The sequence below is a fragment of the Cyprinus carpio genome, chromosome B4 (assembly GCF_018340385.1).
Source record: "Cyprinus carpio isolate SPL01 chromosome B4, ASM1834038v1, whole genome shotgun sequence".
NCBI lineage: Eukaryota > Metazoa > Chordata > Actinopteri > Cypriniformes > Cyprinidae > Cyprinus > Cyprinus carpio.
Window position 1 is genome coordinate 4,277,315 of NC_056600.1, and position 16,189 is coordinate 4,293,503.

Genomic DNA, 16,189 nt, shown 5'->3' on the forward strand with positions numbered 1-16,189 from the left:
GGTTCTACACACACTGAACATTTGTAGCTGCAATGGTCACTGGCAGTGACGGTTAACATGATCATTCCTGACTGAATGCCTTGCATTGTTTCCAGTAGTGAAACCATTCCTAAAAATCATATGCAAAGCATTATCTGCTTTGACCTGCAGCCACATTTGTACTGTAAATTTAGTTAGCCTAAAAAAGCATGATCATACTTACGGTTAGCAGTGAAATGCAAGGGTATTTCTTTGGGTTTTTGATTAAATTAGACACTCATATGAATGTTACCAAAGTCCCTAGTTCATTCTCCTTAATGTGTCTCTCCGTGTCAGAACTGCCTTTGTGCAGAAGTTGTCCATTCACAAGAGTTAACTCAAATGGAACAACTGGACAAAGGTAACTTTCACTGAGTCTTCTAGCTGCTCGACTCGAGTGATCAGGTAATTGAGAGCGAGAAAGTCACTGACTCGGCTGATCAGCCTGAAAGCCATCCAATTTTCATGTGAACTAGTCTGTAATTTCATTATAAGTACATTTTAAGGGGCCACTTACACATCCTGGAATATGTGGGCAGAGAAAATTAGTAACTCTGACACATGTATTATGTGAGAGAGAGAGTAGTGTCTGTTTTGCTGATGTTAAGGTGGATAATGAGTTTGCTTGCAGTGGTTTGGTGGTTGATGGATTTGTTTAGGTTTGTGTAATGTGGGTGGACTGGTGTGGGTCAGTGACCATGTTTACATGCACATGCACATCATTAATTACCAAAGTCTGTCATATTTCAATTTAAATCTAAATAAGACAGCAAGAATATTGATATTGTATGAGATGTAACTATTAAAAATAAATTTTGGTAAAATTATTTGTAATATTTAAAAATAATTCTAATATTTAATATTAATGTTTTTAATCACACACACACACACACACACACACACACACACACACACACACACACACACATATACATATATATATATATAAATGAAATGTAGAAATAAAGTTAAAGTACTACTAATTAAAAAAAAGAAATTAAAATAAATGAAAACTAAACATAAAAATGTAAACTAACAAAATAGAAAAAATCACATAAAATTCTAAACATTTACTAAAATTCCCTTAGTAATATACACTGTTCATCTGCATATACCCAAACAAAAGTGTTATGAAAAATGGTAAAAAGAACACTCATAGATATGTTTATTCAGAATATGCTGACTGCATATACAGTATACAGGAATATCCAAAATCAATGAAGCATATTAATGTAAATATACATGCTTTTTTATTTTAAATTGTAAAGTGTGCATAAAACATGGTCTCTGACAGTTTCCTCCCCATGTATCGAATGGTTGTGATGGTGTTTGCTAATGGTCTTAATGACTTAATGAATCTTTAATGCAGTGAACGAAGTTTTCGGCCTATTAACTGGTTTCCACTGTAGCATCTCTGTATTTCTCTTCACTTCAATGAAAATAATATTCTGTACGTACAGTATACCTAAGCAAAACAAACAAAGAGACCTTTTCCCCACCTTTGTGGGTCACATTCCTTTGGCCCTCTCAGCTAGACTGTATTGTGTGCTGCTATTTGACACCCACCTGTCGGCTCCCCAATGTCCATCTGTCTGTTTGTGTAACGCCAATGACAGTGTGTCTAGAGAAGGCACACCGTCCTGTCACAGCACAACCGGATCACAATGGGCTTCCCCTCAACCAGCTGACACAGTCACAAGGGGACCCAGGGGGGCCAGAGAACAACTGCACAAACACACACACACACACACACACACACAATGACAGGAGACCACAAGCAGTTAGCAGAAGCTGTGATGCAGAGAAGATATTTCAGTCTGTAAATGCTCAAAGGTTGAAGTGAGGCTCGATGTTGTTCTGGTCATGGGTCTACGGAAAGGCTTTGCAAGAACTTTGAGAAGACTTACTGGAATCCTCTACCGCTTCCCAAAAGCCATGCGGCGCTCCGGGCGAATGGAAGTTAGTCTGCTGTGGAAGTCATCCGGTGGGTCCAGAGCTCTTTAATGTTTGTAGTTTTTTATCACTCAGGCAAGGGGGAATTAGATGATGACTTTATACTCAGCAGTGCAAAGTCTATGGAACAATGAGGACAAATGTTAGTGTTATTTAATCAATCTAGATTTTTATATTTTCTGAAACATATTGTTGGTTGCATATGCAAAAATCACTGCCATGATGCTAAATGATGCATGTGGTTGCAAGGTCATTGCAATGGGGTTGCTTACTGGCATTAGTCAAAAGAGTCATTCTCCAATGGAAATTATTAATTTATACTTAAACTATACTGGTCTTCATTGCATATAGCAGGGGTGCACAGGGGGTCCGTGGAAACATTTAGGGAACAAGCGTTAAATAATAATAATAATAATAATAATAATAATAATAAATAAGATAAAATAAATTAATAATATATTAAAATAAATACAATTATTTTATTATTATATTATATTATTGAATTATTTTATTTTATTTATAAATAAATAAACAGTAGCATAAATAAACAGTAAATAAATAAATAAATAAATAAACAAACAGTAGCAGTAAAAAGTATATTAAAATAGATTTTAAAATTATGAAAACATCAAACTAGCAAATAAATAAATACAGTATAATTCATATTAAACTAAATTAGTAAATAAATAAGTACAGTACTATAACAATACAGTAATTACGAATGTAATAATGTCACGTAATAGAAATGAAAAATTTTTCCAAATAATATTTTTGATATATTTATAATTGTATTTTACATTTTTTATACTTCAAATCTAGTTAATTAAGATTTTACTAAGATTTAGTCTTAAAATCAAATGTATTTCCAATGTATAATGGCTATAGGATTAAACGGAGTCTGTGATGTTGAGCAATGCTGTTACTGTGGTCTGAGATCGCTGTTCAAAAAAAGAGAGAATTAAGGATGAAAGACAGAGCAACTGGGACGTCCTGTCTATTATTCAGCACATCTGAATGGATAAGTTAACATGGTGCTCATTTTCTTCAGCACTGTTGTTCACAGGTTTGACTAAACAGTCATCATCTATAGACAGTGATTATGTGGAGGTCTGTCTGTGTGTGGTATATGTTGTCTTGCTGGGGGCCGTGGCGTCTCAGGTGATGTAATGTAAACCTCAGTGGGAAGAGGTTCACGATAACATGCCGAATAGATCATTGGTTTAACACCCATCAACAGCACTAAAAACATCTGCTGTAGCCAACACCAGTGTGGGAAGAGGTTCACGATAACATGCCGAATAGATCATTGGTTTAACGTCCATTGACTGAGTGACTAAAGTCATGCAAAAGAATGGAGCGTCTTCTTAATGTTTTGTCACAGGCAGGTGTTGCTGTGAGTTTAGGACGGTTGTGTGTGTGTGTGTGTCCAGTCTGCGGTGTGTTGATCTAATCTTGGCGTGGAGACGACCGAATATGGCTCTGCCATGAGCACAGGCAGAAAAAATAGTTATCTGTGATCAACTGAGCAAGGACATGCTCGGCTATTTGTTTAGTCGTCACTTGCAGGTTTCCACACACAGACTCTATTATTATATTGTTTTAGGAGTCTGATATGAGAGAGATATTTGACGAGGAAATAGCACTGTCAAAAACAAGCAACGTAAAATTGCAGTAGTTAGCAACATAGATAAATGTAATTTTGTCAGTCTGGAGGACATATTTTATCATACACATTAAAAGGTTTTACAAATGTTTCAAGATTCATCATAAGCTGCATGTGTTTGTGTTTTTCTTGCAATATTTTTTTGTGGACAAGTAAAAAAAAAAAGTGAAAAAACAACACTTCAACCTGGCCAGCACACACATCTGTTAAATGAAGGAGAGATCTGACGTCAGAAGCTGCATTTTTCTTTAATTACACATCATGTGTTCCTTCTTCCTGGTTGTCAGAGTCAATCACAGTTTATGGCTGCATCCCAGTTTGCATACTTTACTATTAAAAATATACACTTGTTACAAAGTTTTTAATTAAAAAAAAATGTATACTTTTATTCTGCTAGGATGCATTAAATTGATCAAAAGTTAAGACAGTAAAGACACAACATTTATAATAAGAAATGTTTCTTGAGCAGTATATCAGAATTATTTCTGAATGATCATGTGACACTGAAGACTGGAGTAATAATGCTGAAAATTCAGCTTTGCTGCACAGGAATAAATTACATTTTAATATATTCACATAGAAAATAGTTATTTTAAATTCCAATATTTAACAATTATATATTGTTTTCTCTATTTGTGATAAAATAAATACAGTCTCATATGAGAGAGATATTTGACGAGGAAATAGCACTGTGAAAATCAAGCACAAGCACAAGTATTGGCACATACCCTTCATAAAATGATGTCATAATTATTTTTATTGTGGTATAATGACTATATTATTCTCACAAATTATTTAGAACAGATTGTATGTTGATTTGAATGCTGTGCATATTTTCTTGCTCAAGCATGTTATTTTTCTCTTTCACTAGTTTAAGTGAAAGCAAATGCAATGATTTTACTCTTAAATGAAGCTTAACAGTATTTTGTGTGAGGGTGGTAAATATTTAGAAAGTGAGATGCTGCTGCTGTGGGAATGATGCTTTATTGTTATATGAGCTGTCAGTAATGTGTTCAGGAAGAGTTTAAGAACTTGAATGACTTGTTCTCTGTTAACATTAGAAACAGAGTCCCAAATATTGCACCATCACACCACAGTCTTAATACGGGGTGTGTGTGTGTGTGTGTGTTTTAAAATGTGTGTGTGTGTGTGTGTGTGTGTAAATTTTTCTCCTCATAAAGTTTTCTACCCATACAGGATCCCACAATACCGCCATCAATCATAACGAAAAGACAAACCAACAAATACAAACCACCCCACATCACACCAAAACATAGAGACCTTCAGTTAACACATTGTGTGTGTGTGTGTGTGTTTGTGTGTGTGTGTGTGTGTGTGTGTGGGCATACATTAGCTCAGTTCCTACATGGTCAAGACCGCAGCTCTGTGCAAAGAACGGCACTTTAAGCAACCATTACCCATCATGCCCCAGAATAAAAGATCCACTTTCATCGCACCCTATCATTGCTCATCCTCTGTGTCATTCTGCTCTCTCCCCATATTAAAAAATAACACCATTCCTCCTGTTCCCCAGAGTCGATGTCATCTCTGGCACATTACATTTAAGCATCAACTTTGTCCTAGATGTCTAAAATTCTTAAGGTGAAATATACAAAGACGTATATGAGATAAGTTATAAGTGTACAGTACAGTGTGTGCTCACATAGCTCACATACTTAAGAAATGTTAGAGATCTCTGACTTCTGATTGTGTATTTTTCTAATGTGAGCTCAGTTTGAGATTGCTGAGATCTTTCTAAAACTGTAAGAAAGAGAGTAAGAGAGATGTTTGTGAGTTTATTCGGGACCATGTGCTCTCCATTCAGTCGCACTGATGTCTAGCAGAAATATTGAAGATATTAACAAGATCTAATTTGTAATTTCCTTGTCTTTTTGAGGGGCTGAAATTAAATTTGGGTATATAAAACGCAGAGAAGCAAGCCACTTTTAAAGATCTCATTAAATCAAAATGTACGCCTAGTGCGTAAAAGCTAGAGCTTATGGTTTAGAAAGTTCTAAATATAGATATTTTTTTATTACACAAATGCATCTCTTCACTTCAGAAGGCCTTTATTAACCCTGTGGATCCATGTGGAGCACTTTTTATAATGGATGGGTGCACTTTTTTGGGATTCAAAGTGGGGACCCCCGTCCACTGCCATTATAAAGATTTTTAAACTTGCAACTGTGTGTTAGAAAGTAAAAATTGCAAAATATAAACTCGCAATTCTGAGAAATACAGTCAGTCTTTTTTCCTCAGAACTGGACTTTATGGACAGAATTGCAATTCTGAGAAAAAAGGTCAGAATTGTGAGTTAAGAAGATGCAGTTACATTTTTTTTTATTAAGTCGCAGAACTGGCTTCCATAGAATGGCACCAGTTGTTGTGACGTAAACTAATATGAGAACAGTAATAGTCTAATAATGGGATTAATAGAATAATAACTCTGAATGTTGTGGGTGTAAAAGTATCTAGGGTGATGATAAAATGCACATTTAAACACAAATGCTTCCCACATCTCCTGTCATGTATGTGACCTGAGCTTCATCATTTGACAGTCAAATCACCAAACTCAGCACAATGAGAGAGAGAGAGAGAGAGAGAGAGTTACTTACAAATGAGTTTCCGTGGAGATTGCATGGGCGAGAGGCAGATGAGTTTGTCCTTCGGTTCTGAGTGTGAACTGCAGAGATTGAGCTTTGTTTCTGATGGGATGTCGTGAGTTAAGCGTTCGGGACAGAAAGTGTCATCCCTCGTATGCTTGAGTGGGATGGGAGCAGCATTCTGTAAACTTTACAGCAAAATTACCCAGCAAGTCAAACATCAATCTTCAGGTAGGTCATAACAGCGAAGGGAACTGAGAAAAAAAAAAAAAAAAACATCAGATGGACTTATTAAGCCAGTGAGAAATGCCTCATGTAATCTACATTGGATGAATAAGCAAGAGTATGTGCGTCACTGGAGAGGACTGGAAAGCAGAGAATGTTTAGCTTATTGTGTATCCATGTTCATTAATTTTCCATCCAGTGCATTTCTGAAATAGATATTGAATTATTTCAGCATCAGAAAGCATGCAAGTTTTCATATGCAGTACATAAAATTTATGAATGCAAAATACATAGACATAGAGATTATTTTAACAATGCATTGTATTTAATGCTCAAACAACTGTCAGTTTTATACTGTCTAAATGTGCATGGAGTTTTCTCCCACTTTCATTAAAAACATCTAAGCTTTTCTACGTTAAGATTTTGCATGTGCGCCTTCTTATTTGCAAACCGATATTTTGCTTTCCATTTAGCCTGCCGGAAACCACCGTATTTCACTAAATCTCCTACAGACCAGAACAAATATGATGCAGTTTGTTTAGGAGAGATTTTTTTTTTTCCCTTGTGGGTGAAAGGATATGATAAAACCACTCCAAATACCTCAGAAATGCTTTCGAAATGCCCTAGAAGACTCTGGCAACCACAAAGCAACACCCTAAAAAATATTTTGAATCATACTGTCTGTTATTAACTTATTATTTAACACATATTGTGGAGTAACACAGCTGCCTGTTCTTGTTTCCTCTCCTGCAGGTTGTAAATACACCTGTCATGCTCAGTGCCGTGACCAGGTGGCGCTAGACTGTCATCAGAACGGGTCCATTAATGGCTGCCAGCTCAGCCCTCTTGCTCAGGACCATCTTAACAACAATCAGTCGTCACACAGCGTGAGTACAGAGTTAATTTGTGTCTGCGTTGACATTTACATACACATTCAATTCAATATCATCTGAAATACAGAAGTTAAACTTTCACTGAATGACAACAATCACAGTCTGATAGTGATGGTTAGATGTGACCACAAGGGGGAGATCAGTTGCAGATAAACGACCTAATGTCTCAATATTGCTGTAAATACAAGTAGCTTGTAGCTAAGTAGCTTGAGCAATTTTATATTCATTCTTGGTCTTGTGCATGTTATTTTATCTTCACTGGCAGATAACAGATTAATAGTCCTTTAGTACGGTCATTGTGTTGAAGTTTGAAGGGTGTTTTGGTCATAGGTTGCTCTTAGTAATTATTGCTTTTCTTTAGTTTTTACTTAGACGTAATGGTGTGATTTAGTTAAAGAGAAAAAATTATAATAATAATAGTAATTTCTGCACTGTTATTTAGCAACATATGAATTTAAACTCACATGATCGGTCCCATTGCACTTGGCATGGAAATAACAATAGCAGGATATTACTCTTCAGCAGAATTCCTCTGGTTCCCATAGTGTCCAGTTTTGTTCTCATGCGTCTGTGCTGTGAAGACTCTCACCCCCGATGCTCAGTATACTGTGTGGTATGAATGAAAGACGAGCTCTGTGTATGTGTGTCTGTGACCCGGCGGGGTCAACAGACAGGTTAGTGTGGTATGTGTACTATTCACACTAATCCAGATCTGTCAGTTTAGTCCAGAGCAGGAAGAGATATTGGAATATATAAATTGCTGTGTTACTGCGGCTACCGAGCCTAACTGTATTGTGACTGGGTGAAATACAAAATGGATTCAAATTATTTATAAATGGGTGAATTTAATTACAACTGTCAAGAACATGTCAACATTTCAAAGCAAATGCACTCCTTAATCAAAAATTTAAAAAATACATTATTTTTTTTGCATTACAAGCTTTTTTTGGATTGTGATATTATTTTCATGATAACTGGCCACATTTATTCCGCCAAATTATTAGTAGCCTAATGTAAAGCAAAATAATTCTCATTACTGTATAGTGGTGAAAAACTGAAGATCCATGGTAGTGTTTCTAATCTGTTCTGATTTTATTTATATTTAAAATGAAATGTAATTAAATGTATAATATAAAATAATAATATTATTTAAATGTAATTTAAAATTATGTGTGTGCCAACACAATTTAAATTAATAAGAAAGGTTTTTGCATTATAGTAGTGAAAATTTGACAGGATAATGTGCTTAATAGTCATCAAAATACACTTAATAGTCCTAAAAAAGTTTTTTCTTTGTGCAAAATATAACTATAGCTTTTTTCCCCTTTAAATTTGGGGGTAAAATATGACTCAGACATTTCTTTGTGACATTGACCCACATAGCAAAGCTGTGAATCATATAAGTCACGATAAGCTTTGCAAGAAATCTCAGCTGTCCTTTAGTTTTAGTTATGGCTGCAAATGTGTTATTGTGACCCAGTTTAATCACATTTTTTGACATACCAAAGAAATATCTATCTGAATGTGCACTGTTGCTACTATTCATGTTATGCGGTTTGTTTATTTATCTTATGGATGTTCAGTACGGATTGCACTGTTAGATGACGCTGTATCGTGTGTGAGATCTGAAGTTGGTTCGTTAGTAATTTGGGTGTGTACATTCTCACAGGACAGTGAGAAACCAGCTGTCTGTTTCAGTCTAACGTTCATTTTAGCGAGCGTCTGTTTGACTCTTCATATAGACCCTACATTCCAGAAGCCCTCCTCCCGCTGAAGACCGTTAGTTGAGTCAGCCACGTTACTCAGGGCCAGACAAGGTCATACAAACCGCTGACTGTTGAGGGAGGGCTGGGTGTCTACATGTAACACCCACTCAACAATGCCGAAACAAACCACTGACAAAATACTGGGGGAGAAGTACATCAAAACATTAAGACATAACATCAAGTTTGTTGAGCAAATGTTTTTTTAGAGTATGCATGATTGTAAGAGTTTTTTTATAATGTTATATATTACATAAAACTACTAGAGAGCATCTTTTATAGAATTTATTTAATATTTTGACTAGCTTTTATGTTTATATTTTTTATAGTTTTCAGTTTAATTTGAGTTCAAGTTTGTAATATTGTAATGATCTTTTGTCATTTTGATTAGTTGTTTTTTTAGTTTAATTTTTTTTTAACTTGTTTTCAATATTTTAATATTAATAATAAATTATTATTTCACAGTCTTTAAAATTTAGCATCTGAACAGTCCATTTTTTTATGAAAGATAGCTTTATAAACTTATGTTTATGTCTGTGCATAGTGTAAGAGTGATTCATATCTGATGTTTTACAGTACATGATTACTGTAAAGCTGCTGGTGTAAATGTGTTTTTGAAAACACTGCTGTGTTATTACTGTACTGTTAGATCGGCAATATTGTGTGCAGAGACTGAGAAAGAAACAGAGGTGTAAATATGATCCAAATGAAAAGGAACAAACAGACAGATGTAGGAAAGAAAGAGTTTCCCTTCAGGAAACAGTTACAGGATGCCTGCGGCATAAGCAAGTCAGTATACACACACACACACACACACACACACACACATCTGTTTACGTACACACACATCACATCAGATTCAAGCAAAGATACAAACACAGACTCACAGGTGCATTGACCACAATAATAACAACTAATAAGCACCAGTCCATTAGAGTAAACTCATGATTACTGTAAGCCAGCAGGAGGGACCATCGAGGACAAGAATATCTACATGCAGCAGCACAAAATTTGTTTTTTTAGTTTGGTTCATCCAAAGAAAGGCATATCAAAGTTCAGATTCAGCACAAGTATGTTACATAATAATGTGGGTCTTTCATTTTTCCCGTGAGGCAGCAGTTTGTTGGCAGGCGAGAACTGAATGCTGGGAACTCTTTGGGTGGTGAAGCTGGTCCAAAATGCAAGAGGCGAAGCTTGAACTCCACCGCACTAACCACACGCCCATGTGACTCCTACTAACAAAGATATGAAGATAGATGTTACACAATCTGGTCTCTGCTTATTATATGTTTAGCACTGATTTTTGTTCATGTAAGACTACGATTACTGTCAGTAGAGAAGGACAGATATTTTGGTCAAAGTTCACGTCTGCAGTACAGTGTCAGGTCATGTGAAGAGTTTGATTCACTTACTGATTTGATTTGGCTGTGCGTCACATTGGGTCTAGAGTTTATGCCTGCAACTGATGTCAGATGTCACAGATAACATGATGTTTGACTAGGTTAAACATGCTATTCTGCAGGACCACATGTCATTATTTAAAAATGTGTGTTCAGTCCAAATCAATTCACATTTATTTGTAAACGGTTTTCACATTGTATTAAAGCAGCTTCACAGGAAATTCAGTTTTGCTAATGTTATCATTAAGTTATGAAAACATCATTTCTAAATGTTATCCGAATGTTCAAAACATTCAGTTTTTTAACCGTTTTTAAAACATTTAACTTGGTTATGCAAGCGTGAGGCGAACATTCAATTTTATAATTTTGCAAACATTTTGAGAATGTTAGTTTTGAATGTTCTATGAACGTTCTGAAAACAGTCATTACACTTAAAAATGTTACATCTAAATAAAATGTTTTGGGGGAAAAAAGTGTGAATATTTTCGTGCTAACATTTTGAGAACATTACATTCAGTTTTTTTGAGAACTGAACAAATGTTCTATTAATGTTACTTGAAGAATGTTTGAACAACTTTGAGAAAATGTTATAGCAAAAGTTTTGAAAAAACGTTCCCTGTTAGCTGGGTAGTTGATGTCACATATTCGTATAAGCAGAAACAATATATTAAATATATATATTATAATTAAATATATATTAAATTAATGATTATCGAATGTGAAAATTTGGGCAGTTTTAATGTTAATTTGATAATACTGAAGTATCAGTGCACAGCATGTTCTGGTTTCTTGTTGCTTGTGCACTTTGTAAATTTGCTGTTGGATTGGAGCCAAAGTCCAGCTTATCTTTGAGTGCTAAAATTCAGTTAGTTTGCTAGTAAAATTTGGCAATTATTGCTCCCAATAATGCAGCTTGGGAAAATATGTCATTCTTGCCTGGATTGGAATGCTAGAAGAATTCACTTTGGCTTTTAACTGTCACAAGATGACCAAAAGGAACCTATAAATACCCTACTATGTAGGTCAGGCCTTTTGACCTAATTGAGGACCACAGTCTGTGACCATAACACAACTTTAAAGACAAACCCTCTTAGCAGAATAAGCAGGTAGGTGTGTTCCCTCAGGTCTGAGATTAGAAACTGTCTGGTTTAAGAGCTAATCCCTTCTCCTTTTTCAGATCTTCATTGCTAGAGGTAACTATCCAGTAAACCCTTTACATAACTTTGATCCAAAACCTTTTCTGGAACACACTACTGTTTTCCGCTTGTTTGCAAACGTTGCTACTTAATCACAGTGCATAAATGCAAAAATATGAGTTCTCAGGTCCTTAAGAGTGTTTTTCATTAAACTAGCCTACGTTTGTAAATGAAACCATGGAGCGCCCTTTGACAGAACACCAGAGTGCGGTTGCTGTGGCTACTTCTTTATCAAACAGTAATAAAGTACCTTTCCATGGAAAAGTGCACCCAGCCTGTCTGCATGTGAATGAGTGCTTGCTAATTGCACCCAGCCGTCACCACATTCAGAAGGACTGGATTAGCAGACAGGATCAGCTGGATGTAAAAGTGGAAAGCTCAGCAACAGGTCGGATTACATATTGTGGTATTTACAAACCTTTGGGACTGATAACAAACCTGTTCCTTAAAACTTGCAATGGATTTTTCTGACTCCAAAACTTGGATGAGCCAAGATATAATATTATATATATATATATATATATATATATATATATATATATATATATATATATATATATATATATAATTTTAATCAGCGATTGAAATTTCAAAATTACAGTAAACATACTGAAGTAAAGATATGCCAGTTAAAGGCACTATGCAGGTCAAATTTGTTCTCACAATCCATCAGGCCTTATTTTTATCCTTCCATTCACTTTTCATTCAATCATAGAGCCACTGTATATTCAGTCTAGAGAGTTTAATCAACCTGTTGTTTATAGAGGTCATATATATTTAGATAAAACAATTTTAACCAAAGTAGATGCTTTCCTGGGGGTTTAGACTGCTGAATTCAAAAGACTGTGGGATAACATAGACATTTATGCCTGTATGTACTGTAGACACCAGACCGACATACAAAGAGTCTTTAAAACTTCAAGTGACCTTCTGAAACCCACCACAAGACAAGACGAAACCTGTCCTGGAGTCAAACCGTGAACTGTGGGCCTCCTTTGTGTGGATTCTGGTACCAAATTACATTCTATTTAGTCTTTCTTTACTGTCTGGATATGTGAGGGTTGGCTGGAGAAAAGACTATGATTTCCATCTAGGGACAGTGAACACTGATTGTTTGTGTAGAAAACCCTGATCTCAGGTTGGATCTCTGAGAAGCTGAGGCCACTGTCTGTTTCAGCTTCCCTCATATTCTTGTCTTTTTGAGTTCACCTCTCATATCTTGATTGTCCCAAAATAATAACTTCTGGAGTATCTGAGAAGAGGGAAACTAAGACTTTTAAATGCTACACCCTTATGCATAATGCTCCTTTTGGGTGTTTATAGGAGTCATGTGTCTGCTGTCATGCACTGTAGAGTTACTGTGCCTTTGGGTGCTGTCATTTGCTTTACAGTATTAGTTACATAAATGACTTGGTAAAAATAGATTAAAGTGCCAGAGGATAAAAACATTTATTATATCACTTGTGCTTTTTGTGTTACATGAAGTTAAAGTTAAAGTTACCTTGATTCAATGGGCTATTAAAGTATAATTAAAGAGCAAACATTATACATGTAGCAATTTGTTATTACAGGTTTAGCCTTATAATTTAGGACAATTAGAGGACTGAAATTGCTTTACGCTCTGACCTCCCAAACCACACCCTCCCAGATGAGATCATTAATGACTGTAGTAAGGTGTGTACTTCCTGAGGTCATCTACACATCCACAGAAAACTCTTTCTTTATGTATAAGAAATTGTTGAAAGTTGATTTACGAGACATTCCACACGCCCTCATGTAAATACTGGCACATAAACTGAGCCTGTGTGCTGGGAACATGAGCCATGCCCCCTCAGCATAGGAATCTGGGTAATGTGTAATGAAGGCTATGGCCCACAGCAGGAAATACTACAGGTTGCAGTCACAGGTCACCTCTGTGTCCCTCCTGCCAGAGCCTATTGTTCTGTAGCAGAGAGAAGTGGGCTTGGGAATGAGTTTCCTTGCGGACTGAGACATTTTCACACGCTCCTTGGAAACACTGATTTATGGAAGTTGCTTCCACTTTAATTTGTATTAAACACGCCAACAACCAAATTGGTACAATGTTATTTATATAAAAATGTATGATTTTTAGAAAATGAAAAAAAAAGGAAGCATAAAGCTCTACCCCTAAAGTTAAACATTGTAAACAGATTGTTCTAAAACGTACAAATGGAATCGTATTGCACAGTTTAAGGCCCATTCACACCAAGGACTATAAGTATAAAGATAACTTTAACGTTTAGCGTCCACACCAGCAGCCAGTAACATTCTGTTATTGTGTCGTCTGATTTTTTCAATGTGCAAGTCCTTTAAGGGTATGTTTACTCAACAGTGATTACATTAATGAACATATCCTTCGCGTTTTTGAAAAGATTTGCATGAAGACTACTGTGTTGTCATAATGATCCCCGCAAAAATGGCGAAATGCTGTATAATGCATGCCAGTCCAGTAGTTGGTGATGTCACCTGGTAAAGAAACGCTACACATTTGCACACATAAGCATTCCTATAGAATAAACATGTATTATGCACGTGCATGACGTCACCATTTTCACAATTTTGCATCTTTGTAGTTTACACAGAAACAATAATGGTATCGTTTTCAAAAGTTTGCATTTTCATGCTCCCAAAATGCCCTTTTCGTGTAAATTAACAGCCAAAATGCATAAAAGGTTCCATTTTTAGATGAAAATTGACATGTAAACACATCCTAAAGCTTGGTGGATTCTTATTGGCTGTCAATCGTTAATCACATGGATTGTCCTTATTTCTTTTCTTTTTTTTTTTTTGTAGTGTGAAATTTCCTGTTCTCATAGAATTAGAATTAAACTCATAGAATCAGAATTACTACAAAAGGTAAAAAAGCTACGATTTGCAGTGAGATTGTGTTGGTTAATTTGACATATACTGACCTACCACTGATGCCTTTGGTTTGCATGATTTGGCCGTTCCTTTACTGACAGGGTATTTTTAGGTGTTCTCCATGTTCTTTGGTTTAAATTAAGCACTGCCCTTCCACAAACTTCATGAAAGCTGCAGTTTGTGGGGCGTGGTTACCCTGTCCTTGATCTACTGCAGATGTTGCTTGGATTTCACTCTTTGGAATCAGACATTTTTCTCTTGACTGGGTGGGCTGTTATCATCGGGGACGAACTGTAAAATTCAAAATATGTATGTATAAAGTGGAAAATTGTTTGGAAACATAATATGCTGAAACCTCAAAGCAGCTGTTAACACAGTAAATATGTCTGTGCTCTTTTGGATTGGAGCTCTTAGAAGTTGATATAAAACTGTTTGGCGGTGGACGCAGTAATGAATTTCACCTGACAGATAATGCAAGCCAAAGCTTAGGCGCTGTCATGGGTTTAGTGGACAATTTGCTTAGGATATCATAAATGCTGTGCTCTTCTTAATATATAATAGAACAATAGTTTGTTTGTTTTCAAGAACTAGTTACATGTGCTACAATGAGACTTTCTAATTCTCCAGATATCTGTGATCTGGAGAAAAGTGGGACCCAACATCTTTGGATAAATTACAAAGAGTGCCTAACCCAAGAAATGATGGGTTTGCTTGTGGAGTAGAGCCAAAACCAGACCTTATGTCCAACACAAAGTCATAAAAATGAGGCTTGTAATTTGTCATTGGTTGGGTGGGTTCATTTTTTTTACTTCCACATGCTCTTCATGACAGACTGATCAGATAACTTTACTCTCGATCACATGACCTGAAATGTGAGAAGTTGTAAAAGTGGTGGGAACCCATTTCCTCTGTGACCATGGTCACAGGTTCTTGTCCAAACAAATTAATTAACAATCACAATGTTTAAGTTGTCAGTTTAGGTCACCGGACCAAGTTCTACCTTGCTATGAAAAAACACACTTACACACATCTTTCACAGAAGTCTGTCATCCAACTCTCTTCCACTTTTACACAGTTGGTCCTCATGTTTGCATTGGTCCAAAGCTACACCCTTTCATATGGGCGTACGGTCTTGAATTAAATGCCCCAAATCTATATTTTTAGCTCAGATGGTAGGCCTGCACCAACTTGAGAAGTAATCCATGCTATGTTTCAAAGAAGGAAAATAAGAAAGCTTGCTTCTGTATGTTGCATACTTATAGAGGTAAGTGAACTTACATTTTAAAAGATTTCCAATAGTATTTCTCTTCAGGCAGAAAAAAATTAATTATTACAGCAGAAAATTAAAACTATCAATGGATGAAAAGCGCTCGAAGCCGTTATAAAATTGCCGCCGCACTTAATTTGATTTCTGTATTAATACGCCAAGCCGTTGCTGTACGTTGCGTGGCAACGGTACCAAAAACAGATTAATGAACTATTTTACTCGGCGGAAGAATTGTTTGTGTTGACTATTACTACTAATAAATTAAAATAAAAAATGTTGAGTGTTGGTTTATTTTATCATATCACCCCCTTTGTGTAGACACTTT

At 35.8% G+C, this 16,189-nt stretch overlaps 1 protein-coding gene and 2 long non-coding RNA genes across 4 annotated transcripts in view; 1 reads left to right on the plus strand and 2 right to left on the minus strand.

Annotated features, from left to right (window-relative positions):
* Positions 1 to 16,189, plus strand: part of rassf3 (Ras association domain family member 3) — a 35,308-nt gene that overhangs the window by 921 nt on the left and 18,198 nt on the right. Inside the window, exons 1-2 of one of the 2 annotated variants that reach the window (XM_042721672.1) lie at positions 1,803 to 2,002; positions 7,216 to 7,349. In XM_042721672.1, coding sequence (XP_042577606.1) covers positions 1,882 to 2,002; positions 7,216 to 7,349 — 255 coding nt within the window. In that variant the 5' untranslated portion in view covers positions 1,803 to 1,881. Of the gene's footprint in view, positions 1 to 1,802; positions 2,003 to 7,215; positions 7,350 to 16,189 lie in introns of those variants that run through there. The other variant, XM_042721671.1, reaches the window with a different exon arrangement.
* On the minus strand, positions 1,193 to 8,055 carry LOC109075934. Its single transcript, XR_006154456.1, has 4 exons — positions 7,820 to 8,055; positions 6,250 to 6,491; positions 1,926 to 2,091; positions 1,193 to 1,743 (listed from the first exon to the last, which is right to left on the minus strand). It is a non-coding gene; the product is annotated as an uncharacterized LOC109075934 (long non-coding RNA).
* Positions 14,148 to 15,989, minus strand: LOC109075522. Its single transcript, XR_002015210.2, has 3 exons — positions 15,876 to 15,989; positions 15,622 to 15,802; positions 14,148 to 14,888 (listed from the first exon to the last, which is right to left on the minus strand). It is a non-coding gene; the product is annotated as an uncharacterized LOC109075522 (long non-coding RNA).